Source organism: Telopea speciosissima, chromosome 5, assembly GCF_018873765.1.
Source record: "Telopea speciosissima isolate NSW1024214 ecotype Mountain lineage chromosome 5, Tspe_v1, whole genome shotgun sequence".
Classification (NCBI taxonomy): Eukaryota; Viridiplantae; Streptophyta; class Magnoliopsida; order Proteales; family Proteaceae; genus Telopea; species Telopea speciosissima.
Window position 1 is genome coordinate 5,744,166 of NC_057920.1, and position 19,466 is coordinate 5,763,631.

Genomic DNA, 19,466 nt, shown 5'->3' on the forward strand with positions numbered 1-19,466 from the left:
ACAGAGGACCCGGATCTGTGGTTATGCGCGTCTTAAGCATACAGCTAATTTCCACAGCTTTAAGGAAAAAATCAAACCTTTTAACAATCAAGGATTGTTACTTGCAGGGCAACGACACCATGGGCGACACTCACTCGTGTTGTCGTTATTGGGACTCCTGTTTGATGCAGACTGGTCTGAAACGCTACGTCAGTTTCAGCAAAAAACTGAGATTTTGGCACACAAAAATACATAATGAGCGAACTAAATTAGTGGAGATAATAGAGAATCACTATATCCAAGGTTGAAACGGAGATTGAAGATGTCCTGCACAATGTATCGAATTAACCCTTACCCTGCCATAGCTTCAATGCACATTCCTCAAAGGTCGCATCTCAATGTGCACAAAGATTACCCTGCAGCCCAACACACTACAAAACACACACACACACAACAACAACAACAACAACGACAACAACAACAACAACCGAAACCATTGATGTATGAATTAAATTATGGATAAGTTCACTACCTTACACTTGTCACTGCGGGACAATATAATCTGCAACCAAACACAGCAATGTCACTGATAATCTGCCTTGCCCATCATTTCTTTTAAGTTGCGTGGATCTTGATTTATGTATTTGGGGCTTCCCACATGAATCTAGAAAGAATATCTATTTACAATCGTACACCAAACACCCACCCCTACACCGCCAATAAACGATCACAGCCATGTAAACAACATGCTTTCAGTTCGTCAAGGGGTCGACAGACGAGAGAGCTGTTCATACGCGATAGTTAAACATTTTCATTTTCAGGTGGTTGGTTGACCATCATCAAAAATAAAGCTGCCTACACCCTGCTATTGTGGCCTCGAGTGGACAGTAAGGGCACTTGAATGTGCGAGTGCTACTCTTAGATAACTTCACAATGGACTGTTTGCAGAGCACGTGTCCACAAGGCATCAGCATAGGTGGATTCTCTTCACTACCTTGATCCCTGGAAACTGGACAGACAAAGATGGAGTGAAACTGGAACTCCCTCCCTAAATCCACTGGCACTGGCAACTGCTTCATCGCTTGCCATTCCTGCATCTTTCCTGCCATCACATTTGCAAGCTTCAGCAGAGTAGGCAACCCTTGGACCCCAGCTGCTATTGCGACGCTCAAAGGGCTTTCATAGGATTGTCCCAAAAGACTGCAGAATTGCTGAGCCAGCTCATCCGCCAGCTTCTCCCAATGGGTCGGAGACAAAAACTCAGAATATGGAGAGCAGTCGAGCCTTCCAGCCCACAATAGACAGCCCATGAGCTTCTGTATCTCAGCCATATGCAGGGAGGCAAAAGGAGCAAGGAAAGTTCTAGCATACTTGAGAGCATCCACCCTGCTTCCCTTCTGCAGTATCTCCACAAACTGTAACCGGTGGAGTTTCAGCTCAAGACTCGAACCACTTTGTGCTAGCTTCTCGCGGTTAATTGTAGCCCAGTTCAGGGCAGGTTCAAGGTTCCTAGCCTTCATGGCCTCAAGTATCTGATACATCTCCAAAAACGAAGATTTCAGGGAGTTTCCCTCTGGTTCTCTGGCTTCATTTATGAAACAATCCCCAAGGTCAAACAGGCCTAGTCGGTAGAAATGGCCAGCAATGATTTGATTTACTGTGTGTATGTCAAAGTCAACATTTCTGTAGGCCTTAGATATGTCTGGATTAAACGATTTCTCAAGAAGCTTAGCATATTTGCTCAGTCCCACATTCAGCTCCTTCTGTGCACCCTCTAACTGATTGAGAGGGCCCATATCAGTCAATTTCATGTTAAGTTCCTTGAGAATGGTTTTCAGATCAGCTGGAGAAGTAGTGTCATGCAAGGAGTGCATTTTTGCCAGTGCCTGTTCAATTTCTCGGCCAACCTGATCGATTACCTCTTGTGTTTTAGAAGAAGATAACTTTTGCTTTTTTGCAACACGATCGAATGCATCTTTGATGGTATTCAACTCCATTCCCACTATTCAATAGCCCGGTTTACTTCCTAATATGTATTGGATGATGTGATTAAAATGCCAAGAACCTGCAAGAAAGTGATAGATGGAATAAAACTAACGTTAAGGACACTAAATTAGATTAAAACTAATTACACAGTTAGAACGACCAAAATCTCTGTTTGAAATTACTCAGAAGACCTGGACAAAATGGAAGAGATAGTTTCATGCTCTGGAAGTGCATTCCAATATCAAGCCATGGAAGTAAATGGCATCATAATCAAGTCTGGGTTTCATAAGGGATCTCAAATTTTCCATGGTTTTGCATGAGACCACAAAGTTCCCATTATCAGATCGGCAAACAATAAATATGTACATATACTTCAAATTGGTAGCTATCACAGACCATGTAGTTTTTCAGATTACAGGCATACAAAAGTGTCACCTTAGAGCTTTTCAAGGCCCAACAATATGATGCCACATTATTTTAGTGAAACAGAAAAGAAATGAGTAGATCCTCAAAACTATACTACTTCAAGGACACTTATTGGCAAGTGAAGGTCATGCGGATTTGCATTGTCCACGTTCATCCATGGAGAGTTCAGGCTATATACTCTGGTGAAACATCACCGTTATGCATGTTTTTGAGAGCCAGGACAGCACATCCAGTGTGAATCAAGCATATATTAGTTCATTCTATGACAAAGAATACAATTCAAAACTAGAAGGGGAAGAAATGGGGGCCATCTCCCCATCTTCTCCTTTCCCAGATGTTATTAAAATTTGTTGATATGAAGAGGCTGCTCCCAACTAAATTAAGCCAAACTGCCCCCCCAAGAAAGGAGTAACTTTTGTTTTTTTTAAGGTCATTGCCCCACCCCCTAATCCACTACTTCTATCAGACCCATATAATATATATTGCAACATGGGCATAGCTTGTTTGGCATGCGACATGCCTGCATGCCCTTGACATGTCGAATTGTTGATATCATCTTTCTTTCTATTAATAGTCGTTGCCTGGTGCACTTCAACACATTATTCATCAAATTCTATGGAACCCTTCTCCATCTAATTAAAGATTGCCTCCACCTCAAAAAACTTTTCAGATGAAAATATAACTGTGAATATATAACCTAAACAGACACAGACAACCTTGTTACATTCCCTCCCCCAAAATGAAATAGACAAAAGTAAGTACCTCTCGCAATTTTGAGATTTAAAACAATATTCTGATGCAGAATATGTATATCGCAAGTAGTGTTCCTGAAGGATTTTGAGCTTTAAATGGTTATTATAATCTCATGCTTAGTCTAAATTTAGGAGGACAGGAAACATAACACAGAAAATGAGATATCGGCGAAACAGGGATTCGGAGATAAAAGATCTGGCTGGAGGGAGGGTGACTCCTTTGATGGGTCTAAGGAAATAAAAGGAGGGAAACCTGAAAAGAGTATGTAATTAAAAAAATCAAAACACTCTGAATTTCGATATCCAACTCACAATCTCAAGAAGTGAAACTTACCAAGAATTTGAATCAAGCATATGATAAAAACCACAGGACATAGTTAGGAACAAGAGAAATTCCCACAGAAAATATGAAAAAGCTAAATAGCCCAGTAAATGAACTCCACATTCTACATTTAATTTCTGAATCACAATATCAAAGACATCCAACTCTCTACCACATCACTGCCCCCATATAAATCAAACATAAACCTACCACATCTCTGCCCCTCATATAAAGCAAACATACCCAAATCCTATTAACTCATTTAAAAAAACCAAACTACCATAGTTGTCAAGGTGCCGCCAAGGCAACATGGTGTCGACATTTCCAAGGCAACTGCGACTTGTCAGTCTCGGTTCCCAGATTCAAAAAGGGAGAATAAGAAAGGAAAAGGGGAAACAAATGTCCAAGGCAACTGCACCTTGTCAGTCTGGGTTGCCAGATTAAAAAATGGGGGAAATAAGGAAGGAAAAGGGGAAACAACAACAAGAAGAAGAAGAACTTGGAACTAGAATCAACACATTGAATGGGGCATATTTTCCTCAACTATGGCTCTTGCATTGGTGCCTGGCAACCACCAGGGTCACCTTGGCACTATGACAGTTATGATTCCTACTATTGACTCAATTGAAAGACTACTTTGATCAAAATTACAGCAATTCCAACGATATTTTCTCTTTAAACAAGAAAAATAACAAGTCACAAATGGACTTGAAGTCTAAATTAGTATTTCCTGTAGCACAAAATCATTGCTTTGCACACTTCCGGTAAATTGGCCAACAACTTTCCAAACAGGCTCCAGGAGTCCAAAGAACTTGGTCTCAAAGGAGAGGAAAAAAAGGGAAATAACCAGTGCACGAGGCTCCCGTCACTGCGGGGTCTGGGGATGGACAGATATATGTATACAGCCTTACCCACGGAGAGGCTGTTTCCTGATTCAAACCCGCGACCACCAGGTCACGACAAAGCAACCTTACCATTGCACCAAGGCCCACCCTCTTGGTCTCAAAGAAAAAGCACTCAAAAAAAATTCAGTAATGTCAAATGACAATAGGCATACAAGTTTTGAACTTCAACAAATAGGCCCAAAGAGAAAAGTAAATATCCATCTAATGATCCAAAACTTGTTAAAATAAAAATGCCTATCTTTATTTTTCTTCCAACAATAGGCCCTAATAAAAATCACAGAATAGTTCTCTTTCAATAATACAACAACTCAGCCTTATCCCAATTAAATGGGGTCAGCTACATGGATCCTTGCCCTCCAATCAGTTCTATTCGAGGTCATACTTGATACAAGGCCTAAGCTATGCATGTCTTTCCTCACCACTTATCCTAGGGTCATTTAAGGTCTGCCCCTGACTCTTTCAGTTACTTCAATCTGAATCAAATCACTCCTCCGTACTGGAAAATCTAAAGGCCTCCGTTGAACATGACCCCACCTCAAACGACTTTCCCTCGTAACTTATCATGTATCGGAGCTACTCCCAACTCAGCTCTAATATGATCATTCCTTACTTTATTCTTCCTAGTTCTGCCACTCATCCATCTTAACATCCTCATCTCCGCCACACCCAGTTTATCTATGTGATGCTGCTTAACTGCCCAACATTCCACACCATTCATCACAGCTGGTCGTATGCCTGACTGATAAACTTTTCTTTAAGTTAAAGGAATATGTTGATCACACAACACTCCGGACGTACCTCTCCACTTCATCCATCCTATTTTAAAGAATTAAAGATCTGCTTTTATGTTTGAATTTCTGAGCCTGAGGATCAATAATCTTCTTTCGGTTATATATGTAAGCCTACCACCTCAATCGTAATAGAGTTGAACAAAAGTATTTACTTATATGTTTGAGTTGCTGAGCTGTGGATTAATTGATCTTCCTTCCAACTGTTAGAGTCCAGATCTTAATTCTCTGTTCAGGTGCATTCTTCCCTACTATCTCCCTTCTATCTTTTTAGTTCCTTATTTTTCTCCCTTTTGCTGAAGGTGGATGCCCTGTTTTTATATCAAGTTTCAGTTTGCTACTTTGACATATATCTTATCCAATAGCTGATAACTTGCTCCGAAATTCAGTGGTTCCAATTCGTTAACATTTTCTCACTGATTCTACCATCCAACTTATTCTTCACTTAATAGATCGATTTAAGAACCTGTCCTGTTTTTTATTTTCCTCTGCAATTACCCTTTACCACTCTATTAGAACATTGTTTTCTGGCCCGGAATTTGTCTAAAGACCTAGGCGATTCTGTTGGTAAAATCTCAGCACCATTGGATACTGTTCTCAGAAGTTACAATTCAGATTTCTAAGTCCTTATTGCCCGCCTACTTCTCTTTCATGTTTTTTTCTGAAGCCTAAAAATTATTTACCCACAACTATGGTCCCATTATAGTGTTTGGTAAATACCTCATAACTTTTTTCCCCCTCTCAAATTGCATTAATTTCAGAATTTTGTCCAACTTTCAGATTGTTTTTCCTTCAAAATGTCAATTCAAATCCTGGTTTTAAGTGTGGTCCCGGTCCCTGTGATCTTCTAGATTGCATTCTAGACTGTGGACCCTACCAAAAGTCCATATCCATCTGTTCTTAATATCATGCCTATTTTTGAACCAGAACAGAATTAAAATCTTCATTTAAGGAGGAAAGAAGAGATAACCTCCATTGGAATATAAAAGGTTAGATGAGGGCATCTTCATGACTGATGCTCAAGTTTTGAGGGGTGTTTCCTAGAAAGGTGTTTCCTACAAACTAACAAGCCAATATCTGGAGATTCAAAATGATACAATAAATAGAATACTGTTGGTTGATGGAGAGATTGCCAAGTGTCTACCATTCTTCAATCGCCAAAATGAATGAAACACAACCCCCCCCCCCTCCTAGCCATTTTTCAAAGCTTTGTGCCTCTACTATATAGATTAAAAGGTTCCCTTGAAGGTTCCTTCACCCTAAGTAGATACGTAGCTATTTTCTCTTCTTCTACCTTTTACTCTCTCTTTTCTCATTACTATTACAGCAATCTAATCCAATAACAAAACGAGCCTCTCCTACCATTACTTTCATCACTAATTCACGATTCCACCATCCCAATAACATGCTCCATTCAGCCCTAAAACAGACATCAACAACCATTAAAATCTAAAAATGTAGATAGCTTCTCAATGCTCAATTAATATTCCTTTTATTAATAATCTACCCCAGCCTATTAAACCCTAATCCAACTTCATTAAAACGATAAATCCACTAAAACCAAACCTATTTTATTTCACAAACCTTTTCTCTATTACACCAACCATAGTCCCCCTCCCCCAGGAAAAAAAAAAATAAACAGCAACAACATTCCTCCAGTTTAGCCAAGCAGAATACTCACACATGTCTTGTGACTTGTGCTTTTGACTGATTAATTCTTTCTGGGTAACATGATGTTTGGAGCCTTAGCTCTACAGAAAGGCTGATCCCACCGTGGATGGCAGCTTTGGCATAAGGAGCTTCTTTCGGATAAATTGAAGAGAGGAATTCAACTTCCAAACACAGAAATATGATGAGAAGTTCGAAGAAGTAAACAGCTCTTCATTCCTTGTTTGGTGGCTACAGCCTACAGTGGTATGATCACACTCCATGGTACTCTATGAGAACATTTAGGTACCTTAAGTCCGGTTCTAAGCCATTCAACTTGTGATCAGGAACTCCATATAGTTTACGGGGAAATATTTTTAGAAAATGCCAGTGTTTGCAGTTTAACAAAGCATCTGAACATAAAATTAGATGATCCAAGCAAGTCCCTGAGCTGTGTGCAGCACTGAGTCCTTATTGGTGGACTCATACAGCCATGTTTAAGGATTTAAAAATACTATAAAACCATGCTACCAAAACAGTTGCAGGTCCATTTTTTTGGAGAATATGCATGTTCTTGCCTTTTCTTAAATAAGCAATTAATCCTCGTAAAAAACTAAAAACTATAGAAAGCATAGACATTTCAATGTGGAACATGGCAAAAGGATCTGACAAATCCAGCTATTCAGCCTGATGGCTTCTTCCCCTTCCACCACCAACCCCCAGCGAGGAAAAGGGGAGAGAGGGGGGGGGGGGGGGAGACAGGACAATTGACATCTTATGCTCCAAGCAGTTCTCCACATTCTAACATACTCAAAAGCTTCCAAAAATGCCAATTCACAGAAAAAAGAAGAGGGGAGAAGAGAAGGAAGGAGTCCCACACTTTCTGACTCTTTGCCTCTTTGTAGATTTGTCTACGTAAATTCAAACTTCCATTGATATGCCTTTCCAATCCTTTGTCCAATGAGCTACAATAGATCTCTTTTAAGATCATAGTGGGGGGTAGGCAGGAAGGACTTCAAACCCTCCTGGATAGGATCCGAAGTCAAAACCCCACTAGAAACCCAAAAAAGCCAAACTCTAGGAAACAATTGTTAATAGAAAGAATAAGAACCCTTCAAAAGATGGGAATGATCCGATGAGCGGTTTGGGAAAAATTTAGGAAACAGTGATCTCACTGGCAGAGATCCCAGAAACAGAGAAACAGAAATTAAACTCAATCTGACCTACAGATTGAAATTTGGATCAGACCTCTATCTCAATAGTTTAAATTAAAGCCCTAAATTTTCACAACAATCCAAAAGATGGATTAAAATTAATTTTGAATAGTTTTTAAATAGCAGTCAAGATATAGATCTGATGCCCACCAAACCAAGGTTAAATATCACCTAGGAGATGCTCTTTGATGTCCCAAGAAGGTTACTAAATCAGATTTAATTAACAAATCAACAGGCTGAAATAGATCGAAAAACAGAGCATCTGCTGGTTGATTAAAACTGAAATTAAGTTCAGATCTAACATTACCTGGTGTTAGGAATCGATATGGATTGAAGAATAGTAATATATCCTCATGAAATCAGAGATCAAATACAATCCACCAGCCTTGGTAATCGACAGAACTCAAAACAATATTCAGTTGCAGAAAAACAAGTATAAACAGGAGGAAGAAAAAGAGAAGACCTATCTCAGGGCAAAGAAGCCTATCACAGGTCAGGGTATCTCACCCAATCTGACACTCACAGATTCTCAAGGCTAAACAGCACTCAAAACTTTAATTAATCAAATCATATCTGGCTCTGCAGCCTTACAATGTATATGTAAACTAAATAACAAAACCTAGTAGGAATACGAGTTCTTACAACTGTGATGAAATTAAAAACAACTTAAAACCAACTCTTACTTCAATTAGGAATAAAAACAACTAATTAAAGCAATCAAATAAAGAACTGTCTAGCTCATGCGAGCTTGAATAAGTCCAGCCCAGCCGGGTGGTTCAAACAGGTCCAGAATTAGACCTCAGTTCAGCTGCAGCCCTCTTTCCTTTTTTTCTTGCGGCTGTAATACAGCCCCGTGTGTGGATCTACATCAGATCATAAGTTCGCTAACACACATGTAAACTAATTAAGATCGAATAGATTGATTATCCAGACAGACTGATGCAGATCAATCAAGATGGATCTGCAGGTGATGAGTCTATCTCCAAGATTCTGTTTCAAGGGTTGATATTGCCCAGAACTACCAATCAAATCTATCTGGATACAATTGCTCAGATCCAATTGTTCAGATTTAAGGGAAAATATGTAACAGGATTCAAATATGATTTTCCAGATTTAAGAAGGAATAAATTAGCTAAATATCAGAGGTCGATGGACATTGTGGAGGAGATAACGTAGGAAAGTTAACTCCTAAAAATTAAGATCTAAATGAACATGCGATGGATGGAAGGAAGGAGGGAAGAATGGGTTGTCAATGGGTGACGAAAAGAGAAAATAATATGAGGAAGAGAAACAATTCCTCTTACAAAATTGAGAGAAAGGAGAAGAAGAGAGAGAGAGAGAGATCTAGAAGAAAAAGAGATAGGACACAACCAAATCAACAAAACTAAATCCAATTAACACATAATTGTAGGGGTGGGGTCACATTTATTTATAGAAGAAAAAAATTCTAAATCTAAGGCTCTTGGACAGCAAATCAACTTTTCTAGTAAGGACCCTAGTTTCCTTATAACAACTTAAAACAAACAACTCCACTTCTAACCCATGAGTAGGACAGCTTGAGAGACCCTAATTTAAGTAAACTTTAAACAAAAGAAAACTAATACAACATCAAATCTACAACCTTGACTTTGGGATCAAACCACATCAAACACATTAGATCTTGCTATTAAAAAGTTAAGATATCAAATTCAACAAAACAATGCTACAACAGAGAGTGATTCAACTTAAACATGTGACATATTATGTCGACAATTTCCTGGTGTGCCAAGTCCTGCAGAAAATGAAGCCAGATCATATGACATTCAATGGTAGACAGTCTTGAAACATTACGAGGACGTCTGTTTTTCCCACTTTTTTTTTAATAGCGATTTGTAAATCAATGAGAATATGTCTGCAGGATAATTATTGGGTCCAGCTGTATGCCTCATAGTGTTCAAGGCGACAAGGTACCGACCCAGGCATGCGGTATATGTAATATAACAATGATAATTTTATATAATTATGCTTATATGCAACATAGGATCCATATCAATGCAATATGATATACTTATGCTATAAATGACCTATTACCCCCCCCCCCCCAAAAAAAAAAAACAACATATAATAAACAAAGCAGAGGATATAATATAAGTATCTTCATCAAAACAAAACAATAAGCATAAATCAACGTAAAACTGATATAAAATAAGGTGTGTCATCACAAGGCGACACCTAAGTGTCCAAGGCAATCGCCTTTCTTGCATCAAACAAGGCATTATGTCACTTTGGACCCAAGAAGGTGTTTGGATGCCTAGGTGGGTGATGCCTTAACAACTATGGTATTCTTATATCTCTCTAATTTCTCCTCTACGATCATTGTACTGTTTACTTTCAGGTCTATCCCCTCTATTAATAGAACATTTTCCTATCAACCCTGCTGAGAGGTTAGAGAAACCTTAATAACCCTGTTACGAAACCTCAAAAAAAAAAAAAAGAAGAAGAAGAAGGAAAGAAAGAAAGAAAACCTTCGAGTACCTGACCAAGGATCTTTCAGAATAACCTCCAGGGCAATACTGGTTTTGCAACAAAACCGAGGGTATACAGTACGGGAGTGATGAAACTGCTGTAAATAAAGAATACTTGCCTCGCAAAGTAAGTATCTTTAGCATATCATACTCTCTAGATACCTATATGAACAAGATTTATCACATTCAACACCACCAAGAAAAATAAATAAGGGAAAGACACATAAGACAAATAGGAATGCATAATCCGTTATGTTGATAATATTTGCAAGTAATGTGCATTAGATTTCAAAGAAATGATGCAATCAGAATGACAGAGGGGCTGCAAACAATGAAGAGTGGCAGTAAGAGTTGGCAGAGGCATATTGATGTAGAACAAAGCATGAACAAGAAAACCAAAACACTGTTCAAAGAACCCTGATCACTGTTCATGTGGTACTATTTCACATGACCGGTGGTGTGGGCCCATACGCCTTGTATGGAGAAGGAAGTCCAAGGAATATTTGAGACTCTGTGGGCCCCATTGAAGATAGCAAGAGAAGGGAGATTTTATTGCTGATTTAGTTGGTTACTATTTCCTTAAGTTTCTATTTTAGCATCCATGTTTGTTTAGAATGCAGGATTCTATAAAGCCTTACTAGCTTCTATTTCAGTTTTTAGAAGGTAGACTTTCCGTTTTATGTAACAGCAATATTGGAGTCTTAGTTTCTATTTTTGAAGTTCCCAATTTTGTAATAGTTGTTCAGTTATTTAATAAAGAGAAGGGGCTGGACAAAGGGGACGATTTGAAGAATGCAAAGAATAGCTTTATGCTGGTTTGCTATGTGATTCAGCTGTTGTGAGAGTAATGTAAGACTAGAACCAGAATAGGTCTAATCCCAGGCAGGATCAAATAGAAAACCCTCCAATAAACAAGAAATCAAATGAGGGAACCAAGAGAACAATGGGAACTCAAATGAGGGAACAATTTCCTTGGTTGAAGTAACAAATAAAAACCCACAAATTTGTAACCTGTTGAAGCAGCAATGATCTTGATGTGGTAATCTTTAAGAAAAAATGTGACAATCAATTGAAAGAAATCCCAGCAGCTTGTAGCACTCTTGAGATCGATTTGAACAAATTAGAGTTTGGAATCAAGAACCGATGGAAGAGGATGGGGGAATGGAATGGGCATCTCACCCTAGGCCTCTCACCTATCCTATCTCAGGATTTCAACATTACATAAGCAACTTTTCTATTCATTCAAATTCGTGTTAAATGCTGGCTTTCCTTACAAAATTATATAGAAGACTCAAAAATAGACTTAAGACACTAAAAAGGAAAACCCTAACCCAACCCTTAACTAATAAGGTATCCTAAATTGACTAGGAAAGTGAAATAATAAAGAAAACATACTCGAAATAAGACTCTAACTAAATTAATGAAGTAAATCTCGTTGTCCTACTTTCTACCCATATCTTAGGCTCATTAAATTGGCCAATTAGAAAGTAAACCCATGGGATCAAAGGCCCAACACATACATAACCCAACCTAAGGCTTATTCCCAATAAAATAAGCCCTCAAGTGACTTCTTTACATCAAAGAGACAACGTGGGTGAGAAGCCCTTCTGGAGGTAGGTGGTCTGAAAATAATCTGAAGTGATTGGGGTTGCTAAAGTAGGGGATAACTCTGTAAGTTGAATAAAAGAGGAACTAAACATCAATAAAGGGCAAACATGTAATTACAGAAATTGGTTTGTTTGTAAATAAGGTCGATCATCTTGAACCTCGGGTCATGGTAGAAAACAAACCAGTGGCAGCAACAGTTTCAAAGTCGATCCAGCTCCTCAAACAAGGTCACCATCTCATGGAAGATCATGAACAGGATCCTAACCCTTGCCCCCTATTGACCCACACCATGATGCAGATTTATCACCAAATTGGGCTTCTTTGCTTAGGAATAAGTCTATGTTTGGGTTATATACATGTTGGGCCTTTGATCCCATGGGTTTTCTATGTAATAGGCCACTTTTATGGGCCTAAAATATGGGTAATTAGGTTGCATATGTTGTTTTAGTTCCATATTTAGTTTTATTTTGGTGTTTTTGTTCATAAAAATTGAACCGGTTCAACCAATGGTTCAATTTAAGTGATTTTAATAGTTTTCCTTTTAAGTGTTTAGTAGGTTGGATTAGGACACTGCTTTGAGTCTATTTCAGTTTCCTAGTCAGTTTAAGTTACCTAATATGTTAAGGATTGGGTTAGGCCTTTCCTTTTTACTGTAGGAGTCTATTTTTGAGTCTTTTATATAAGATTGTAAAGGGGACAAGCATTGGAGACGAATTTTGATTAATGAAAAGCTTTTTGCTACTCTTCTTCTCCATTGAAGATTTTTGTCTTGTGTTTGATCAAGGCTGGTGGGATTGGTCTTTGATCCAATTGACACCTTGCGGTGTGAAGCCTAGGTGGTTTGTTCGGGCTGTATTTGTTCTCCATTGCTATTACATTCAAATTTTAGTTCAATTTCTGATTTTTATTCAAGTTTTACAATCAAGCAAGCTGCTGCCAAGGAAATTCTGCAACTAATGTAAGTTTGAATCATCCCCAACCCCTACCAATCTTCTTCTATCCTTCCATACACCCAAACCCTAAGATTTTCCCTTTTGTTTTCAATTTTCCCAATACCTAAATTCTGCCCAGACCAAACCAGCCAGCCAAATCATGCCAAACTTTGATCGAATTCTCCTCATACTAGGGAAAACTCGATCCAAGTTGCTCCCTCATCTGACCATCATAAACCTTAAAAATCCATCTTTTCCTCTTTTAAAAAACCTGAAATCCTAACCCTAACCTTGCTGCCGATTGTAATTAAAATGCCTAGACTTGTTAAAACTTAACGTAACCTTCATTGATAGACTCCCCTACATCAACTTGACCTAACCCTACCATCAAACCCTAGGTCCCATCAAACACTAACCCTAATTTCATATTTTTCACCTATTTTGACCTAACCAACTACATGTTCAAGTTAGGTCCTGGTTTTCTGGCTTCTAGTTGGTCTCCTACCAATCTAGAACTACATTACACCAAAGAAAGTTCCACACCCAAGATCTGGTTGAGAAATAAGTTGCTGAAACCATGCTGGATTGTGAATGCAGAACCAGGTTTGATCTCAAGTGAAGAACTAACTCAATAGACTTTGGTTTGATCTGAAATTTCGGGACCAGGGTATTATCTTCTAAGCCTCTTAGAAACAACCAACAGCCAATTCAACAAATCATGCAATACCGTATTAATCCTGCTGCAACAGAATCTGGCGATGGAGGTAAGATTAACTCTGAACTATAAATAATGTCTCACATCATGAAGCACAACTGGGAAGGAGGTTCTAGGGATCAGACCACCTATGGCAGTTAGCCTTCACCCAAAGTTTCAGAACTACTCAGTGACTCTTGAAGGAGTTCAATCAACAGAGTGGGTAACAAGAAGGGTTGCCACATTCCAACAACAACCATAACCTTATCCCAACTAAATGGGGTCGGCTACATGGATCCAAAGGGGCCATGACAAAAATAGAAATAAGAGCAATAGAAGGAAATAAAAAAAGTAAAAAGGGGTTAAAAGAATAGATAAATAACTAAATAATTAAAATTATATTAAATTACTAAAGCTTTGTTTGTTTCAACGTAAAATTTTACCTGCAAAATTTTACTTGAAAATTTTTACTTTAAAAAATTAGACATGTAAAATTTTACTTGTTGAAAAGTGTTCCAATGTTTTTTTTTTCATGGAAAAAAACATTGAAAAAAAATTTAACATATAAAATTTTACATTTATGAAGTAAAGTTTATCAAGGAAAATTTTCCATGTAAAATTTTGTGCCGGAACAAACGGAGCCTAAAGGAAAAAGTCTAAACAGTAGTCAAAGCAGCATCCTAGAAACATCCCCCTACGAGGGGCTGGCTACACGGGTCCTTGTCCTCCAAACAACTCTATCCGTAGTCATACTAGGATCGAGCCCTACCATATGCATATCCTTTCTTACCACTTCTCCAACTGTCATTTTAGGCCTGCCCCCCTACCTCTTTTAGCTCCTTCAAATTGAATGTGGTCACTCTTTCTTACTGGTGCATCCATGGGTCTCCTTTGGACATGACCAAACCACCTCAAGCGGCTCTCACGAAGCTTGTCCTGGATTGATGCAACTCCCAATTCGGTTCTAATATAAACATTCCTTACTCTATCTCTCCTGGTCTTGCCGTACATCCTCCTCAACATCCTCATCTCCGCTACACTCATCTTATCTATATTACTCTTCTTCACTGCACAACATTCCGCTCCAACAAGAAGGGTTGCCGCATTATTATAAGAAAATTAGTAATAAAGAAAAAAGGTAAAAAGCGGAGATCATACCTAAGGAAAGAAGAAGAATGCAGTGACTGGTCAGTCACAATTTATCATACCAAAGCCACAAAACATTAGCAACTCAAAAAAAAACTCTTTCACTTCATTCTAAGAATCCATCGTAAGCTACATGCTAATAAATAAGTAAAACTCCAACAAAGAAATAGAAACTACTCTTACGACAAGAAAACTATCTCTTATGTAATCTACCTAAAATAAAAGATTACAATAAAAGAAGATTATTCCTATGTAGTCTACCACCCCCGCCCCCTTTAGACCAGAAAACCAGGTTGGGCCGGTTGCGTCTCGGCTTAGGTCTCCAAAGAGGATTGTTCCGGTCCAGCCAAGCTAACGCAACTGAATCAGAAACCACCATGTGCAACTATAACTATGTGTCCTCTTCATGCCACTACATAGTACATACAAAATGGTTCCTTTTCTAGGAGCAAATTCTTCTCTCCACCTCTTCCCCTCCTCCAATTCCCCCCCGCCTAAAGAAAGAACACATGAAATATATCATAGTTCGGACATGCATATGACCAGCTATGTTACCTGGACACACAGTTCTGTACCAAAAATGAAGTATTAGACATGGGAGTGGCCCCTCTGAAATGTTCCAGCCAACATAAAATACCAGATGTTCAGATCACCAGTAAATGAAGAAGAAGGATCTCCAAGTTCCATGGGTTGGTAAATGTTAAACTCCTCAAGGTAAATTGATTCTTGATTTACGGATGAAATCGACCAGCAACACCGACCAGGGACAGGATAATGATTTGGTACCTTGGAGTCAAGGCAGTGCCATCCATAAATTGCTTTACAGATCCTTGCACAAATCCCCCTACCTAGAATGCATATGAATTAACAGGAATCTAGAGCACAAATGAAATGGTCATAAAGAAGCTTGAATGAAGAACAAATCTCAGGTGGCTAGTCAAGAGATGGGTGGGAGATGGCCACTGGATCAGATGGCTGAAAATTTACTTTCCTTAAAGGGTGCTGGAAGGTGATCAAAGTCATTGTCTAGGATTTTAAGGAATTAAAATGGAGGATTATGAAGAACAGCACAAATTCCTAATTCATCACTCTTATGGAAAAAAAAAAAAGGTTGGGGATCCTCATCCAAGTGTTATCAAAGCATCGTATAAGCTACCACCTACGCATTTTGGGGCATGAACTGCCCAACTTATACACAATTCAGGCACTACAAGAAAGTCAGTACTCTATGTCCAACTATTTAATGACTTAAGAATCAAGTCACCATGTGCGCATCAAGTCAGCAACTTTTAGGGGTTTTATCAATCGAGACCCTTGTCTTTTCTAATTTTGCTACGAATTTTTTTTAAAAAAAAAATCCTGTTGGGCATTTCAGCCTGCACCATGATTCGTACACTTTAACATTTTCTTTTAGCATTCAGAACAATTGTACAACTAATACTATGTTACTTCAAATCTAGCATACTTTATTGCGTTTTTGTGGTCTTTATTGCTATCAATATGTTAAACTACCCTTTAATTATAGAAACCACCATGACTTTTTGTTATCTAGTGATCTCATAGACATTGACAAGTCAATGGTTCACATCAAGAGGCCTGAAAGCCAATGTATCAAGCCAATGTATTGACATGAGTGCTTGATGCATAGGAGTAAAACCCATCAGTCTTATAGGAAGACCATACAAGTACTTGTAAAAGATAAAGAGCAGAAGGTCCATGGAGCCAGGGAGGGATGAGTTTAAAGGAGGTCCTGACCTTATGGATTTTTTGAGCAAAGTGGCCGCTCTCAAGATTTGAACCTGGACATTTTCCCTGGCAGTCCGAACCTTTTACCATTGCTCCAAGCAATGACCCCTTAAAGGATAGAATTTGACCATGTTGACAAAACTTTAACTTCCAATCAAGAAATTACATCACACAAAAGTAGGGCCAGCAAAAGAAATAGCGGTCGAAAGATGCTAATACTAATGGGCGTTACAATTAAACTCCTCTAAAAAATTCTGACACATAGTCTTGGTGCCAATCACTCATTCCGCACCAAAATTTCCCATGGTGCAAATTAACATCCCTTGCCAATTCTATCATAAGAACGCTAAGCTTCATATGTTCATTTTACAGTTTTTAGCCACCAGTTGAAATAAAATTTTGTGGAGAATGGCAGAATTTTTAACTAACTTCAGCAAGAGAAAAAGAAAATTTGCCAGGGTTCCGTGTATGTCTATTATCTTCCCGGTAGTTTCAGAAAGTAGTAGTTTCCCTAAATCTTCAACTGAAAGCAAACCACAAGAAGTCCAAGCAAAACACAGGAAGTAGGGAAAAGAAAGAAGAGGGATCATTGCAGAGAATTTTGCATGTATAATATCAGTGTAGAAAACTGGACAGGAAAGCTTCAATTCTATAGGTGGGCGCTCAATCAAACTAAAGAGAGCTATTAAGGGTCAGATAGGATATCCATTCAACAAATTAGGCAGCCAAACTAGGACCAAAGAGCTAGATTAACTGCATCATTGCTTTCATATTTCAGACAAAAATTACATTTCTGAGAAACAAAAAGGACGTTTAATTGATCAGAAAGAAGTAAATATTTTACATATGGCAGTTCATCACTCTTGTGAATATCTAGAAGCCCATGCAACTAAAAAAGCAAAAAATTCAAAGGAAAATAAGGAATACCTGTCTTTATTGTCAGTTTATTCAGTATAAATTAACCGTCCCCTGGAACAAACAAATGAAAAACATGAGAAGATTAAATATGATGACAAACCATCTAGTTATATTATAAATGAAATACAGACATCAAGCTTCGGACGCACTGACTCACGAATAAAAGTTTAAACTTTCACAACCTGACATAAACGTGATTAAAATGAGAAAAGGCACTCCAAAACAATATATATGACGCATCTAGCGCCAACACTACAACTTCCGAACTTAAGAAACCAGAGACTCTGAGCAGCCAAAAGGATATCTTTTAATATGCAAAGCTATAGTACTAGCCCAATCAAATCCTAAGATTCGATTTCTTAAGTAGACATCGAAATTCTGGAGTGACTGAATCATATAAACAAATAAAAGGCCCGGTCGAAATAGTGGCTCCACCTGTCGGTAGCCCAAAACACCTGTTTTTGAAGCCCAAAGTTGAAGGAGATAGAACAAAAACAACAGCGAATTGAACGAAAGCGAAAGAATAGTTTCCAGTCTGGAAATTCAGATCAATCAGAGATTCCAAATGCCGCAGACCGAAACGGAAATTAAGAGCCAAAGTGAAAAAAAAAAAAAGAAAAGGAAAACGTAAAGATGAGATAGAAGATAGAAAATCAAATCGGGGAGGTTTCGTTCAAACTAGGGTTCCAAAATCTCAAAAAACTGAAGCTTCCATGGATGAAAGGGGGAAGGATAAAATGAATTAGGTAATGGAAAACCCGATTGAAGAAGTTACCTCTCTCTCTCTCTCTGAATTCTGCTGTTGCTTCTCTGACCTGGAAACGGAAGAATTGAAGGAGGCAGCACTGCACACTCGCGTGCACATCATAGAGGAAAACTTGCAAGTAAACGCATAAGAGAGAGAAATCCTTTGCCTACTTCGGAAGAACTCACCCCTTTATTATTATTATGTCTAATTATTATTATTATTATATTAAAGATATAATAATGCATACTAATACATAAATTAAACACTAATCATCTTAATTCCACGCTGCCATTCCAATTTGATATTGCTTTTGGGGGATTGTTTATGGGGAAATTTATTTGGGGGGACGTGGCTTCTTCCTTATCCGTAGTTTTAGTTCACGTATCTATCGGATCGGATATCGGTCAGTTCTAAAACCGATATATGTATCGGTCTGTACGATTTTACCCTCAAAGATACCGATACTGATATGGATTTTCACCATTTTACTCTCTGACTATACTATATCACTGATCTGATATCGGCCAGGTATCAATATCGGTGTTGGTCGATATTGATACAGCTGATCCAATACCGATTCCTAAAACGTTGCTCTGATCTTTTGAAAATACAAGTGAAACAAAACAGAGGGTCCAGTGCAAGGTCCAAAAGGTCAAATTGGATTAGTTCCGCAATTTTACATCTTGGTCCAATGCCCCACCCCCCACCAAATCCCTCTCTTATGTGTTTCAGTAATGCTTTCAAGTGACTAAAGAAAATATATAATCCGGTTACAATGGCTCCCTAGCTAGGCTTTGGTTTTCCTCTTTAATTCCTATTTTCTTTTCGCTTGGGTTGAATATGAATTTGCAAGGAGCACACAAGATGCAAAAGTCTGGGCTCTGGTACAAGGACTTTTAGCAACTCACAAGCAAGGATGGGAGGAGATAGAGGTTTGGATGGATTGTAAGCAAGTGGTCGATTGACAATCGCAAGACAACAATAAATGACTTTGCCTTGGAACATGCTTATAGCTCTAAAATTCTTTCTTATTATTATTTTTTTTTTTTGGTAAGAAAACTCTATCTTATTTTGGATCTGTAAATATATTAAAGGTGTGACAGATAATTAGTAATGGTGGCAAATGACTTAACTAGATGATATATCTTTTT

The 19,466-nt window shown here is 38.3% G+C and overlaps 1 protein-coding gene across 2 annotated transcripts; it reads right to left on the bottom strand.

Moving 5' to 3' along the window:
- Window positions 1–481: 481 nt before the first annotated feature.
- Window positions 482–18,494, bottom strand: LOC122661940 (protein RMD5 homolog). 2 transcript variants are annotated; one of them, XM_043857459.1, is made up of 4 exons: window positions 18,343–18,494; window positions 17,577–17,618; window positions 10,534–10,685; window positions 482–2,044 (listed from the first exon to the last, which is right to left on the bottom strand). In XM_043857459.1, exon 4 carries the CDS (start codon window positions 1,974–1,976, stop codon window positions 819–821), a length of 1,158 nt encoding a protein of 385 aa, XP_043713394.1. In that variant the 5' UTR covers window positions 1,977–2,044; window positions 10,534–10,685; window positions 17,577–17,618; window positions 18,343–18,494; the 3' UTR covers window positions 482–818. The 2 variants fall into 2 exon arrangements, with proteins under 2 accessions (XP_043713394.1, XP_043713395.1); XM_043857460.1 differs by lacking the exon at window positions 10,534–10,685.
- Between the last annotated feature and the right edge of the window lie 972 nt (window positions 18,495–19,466).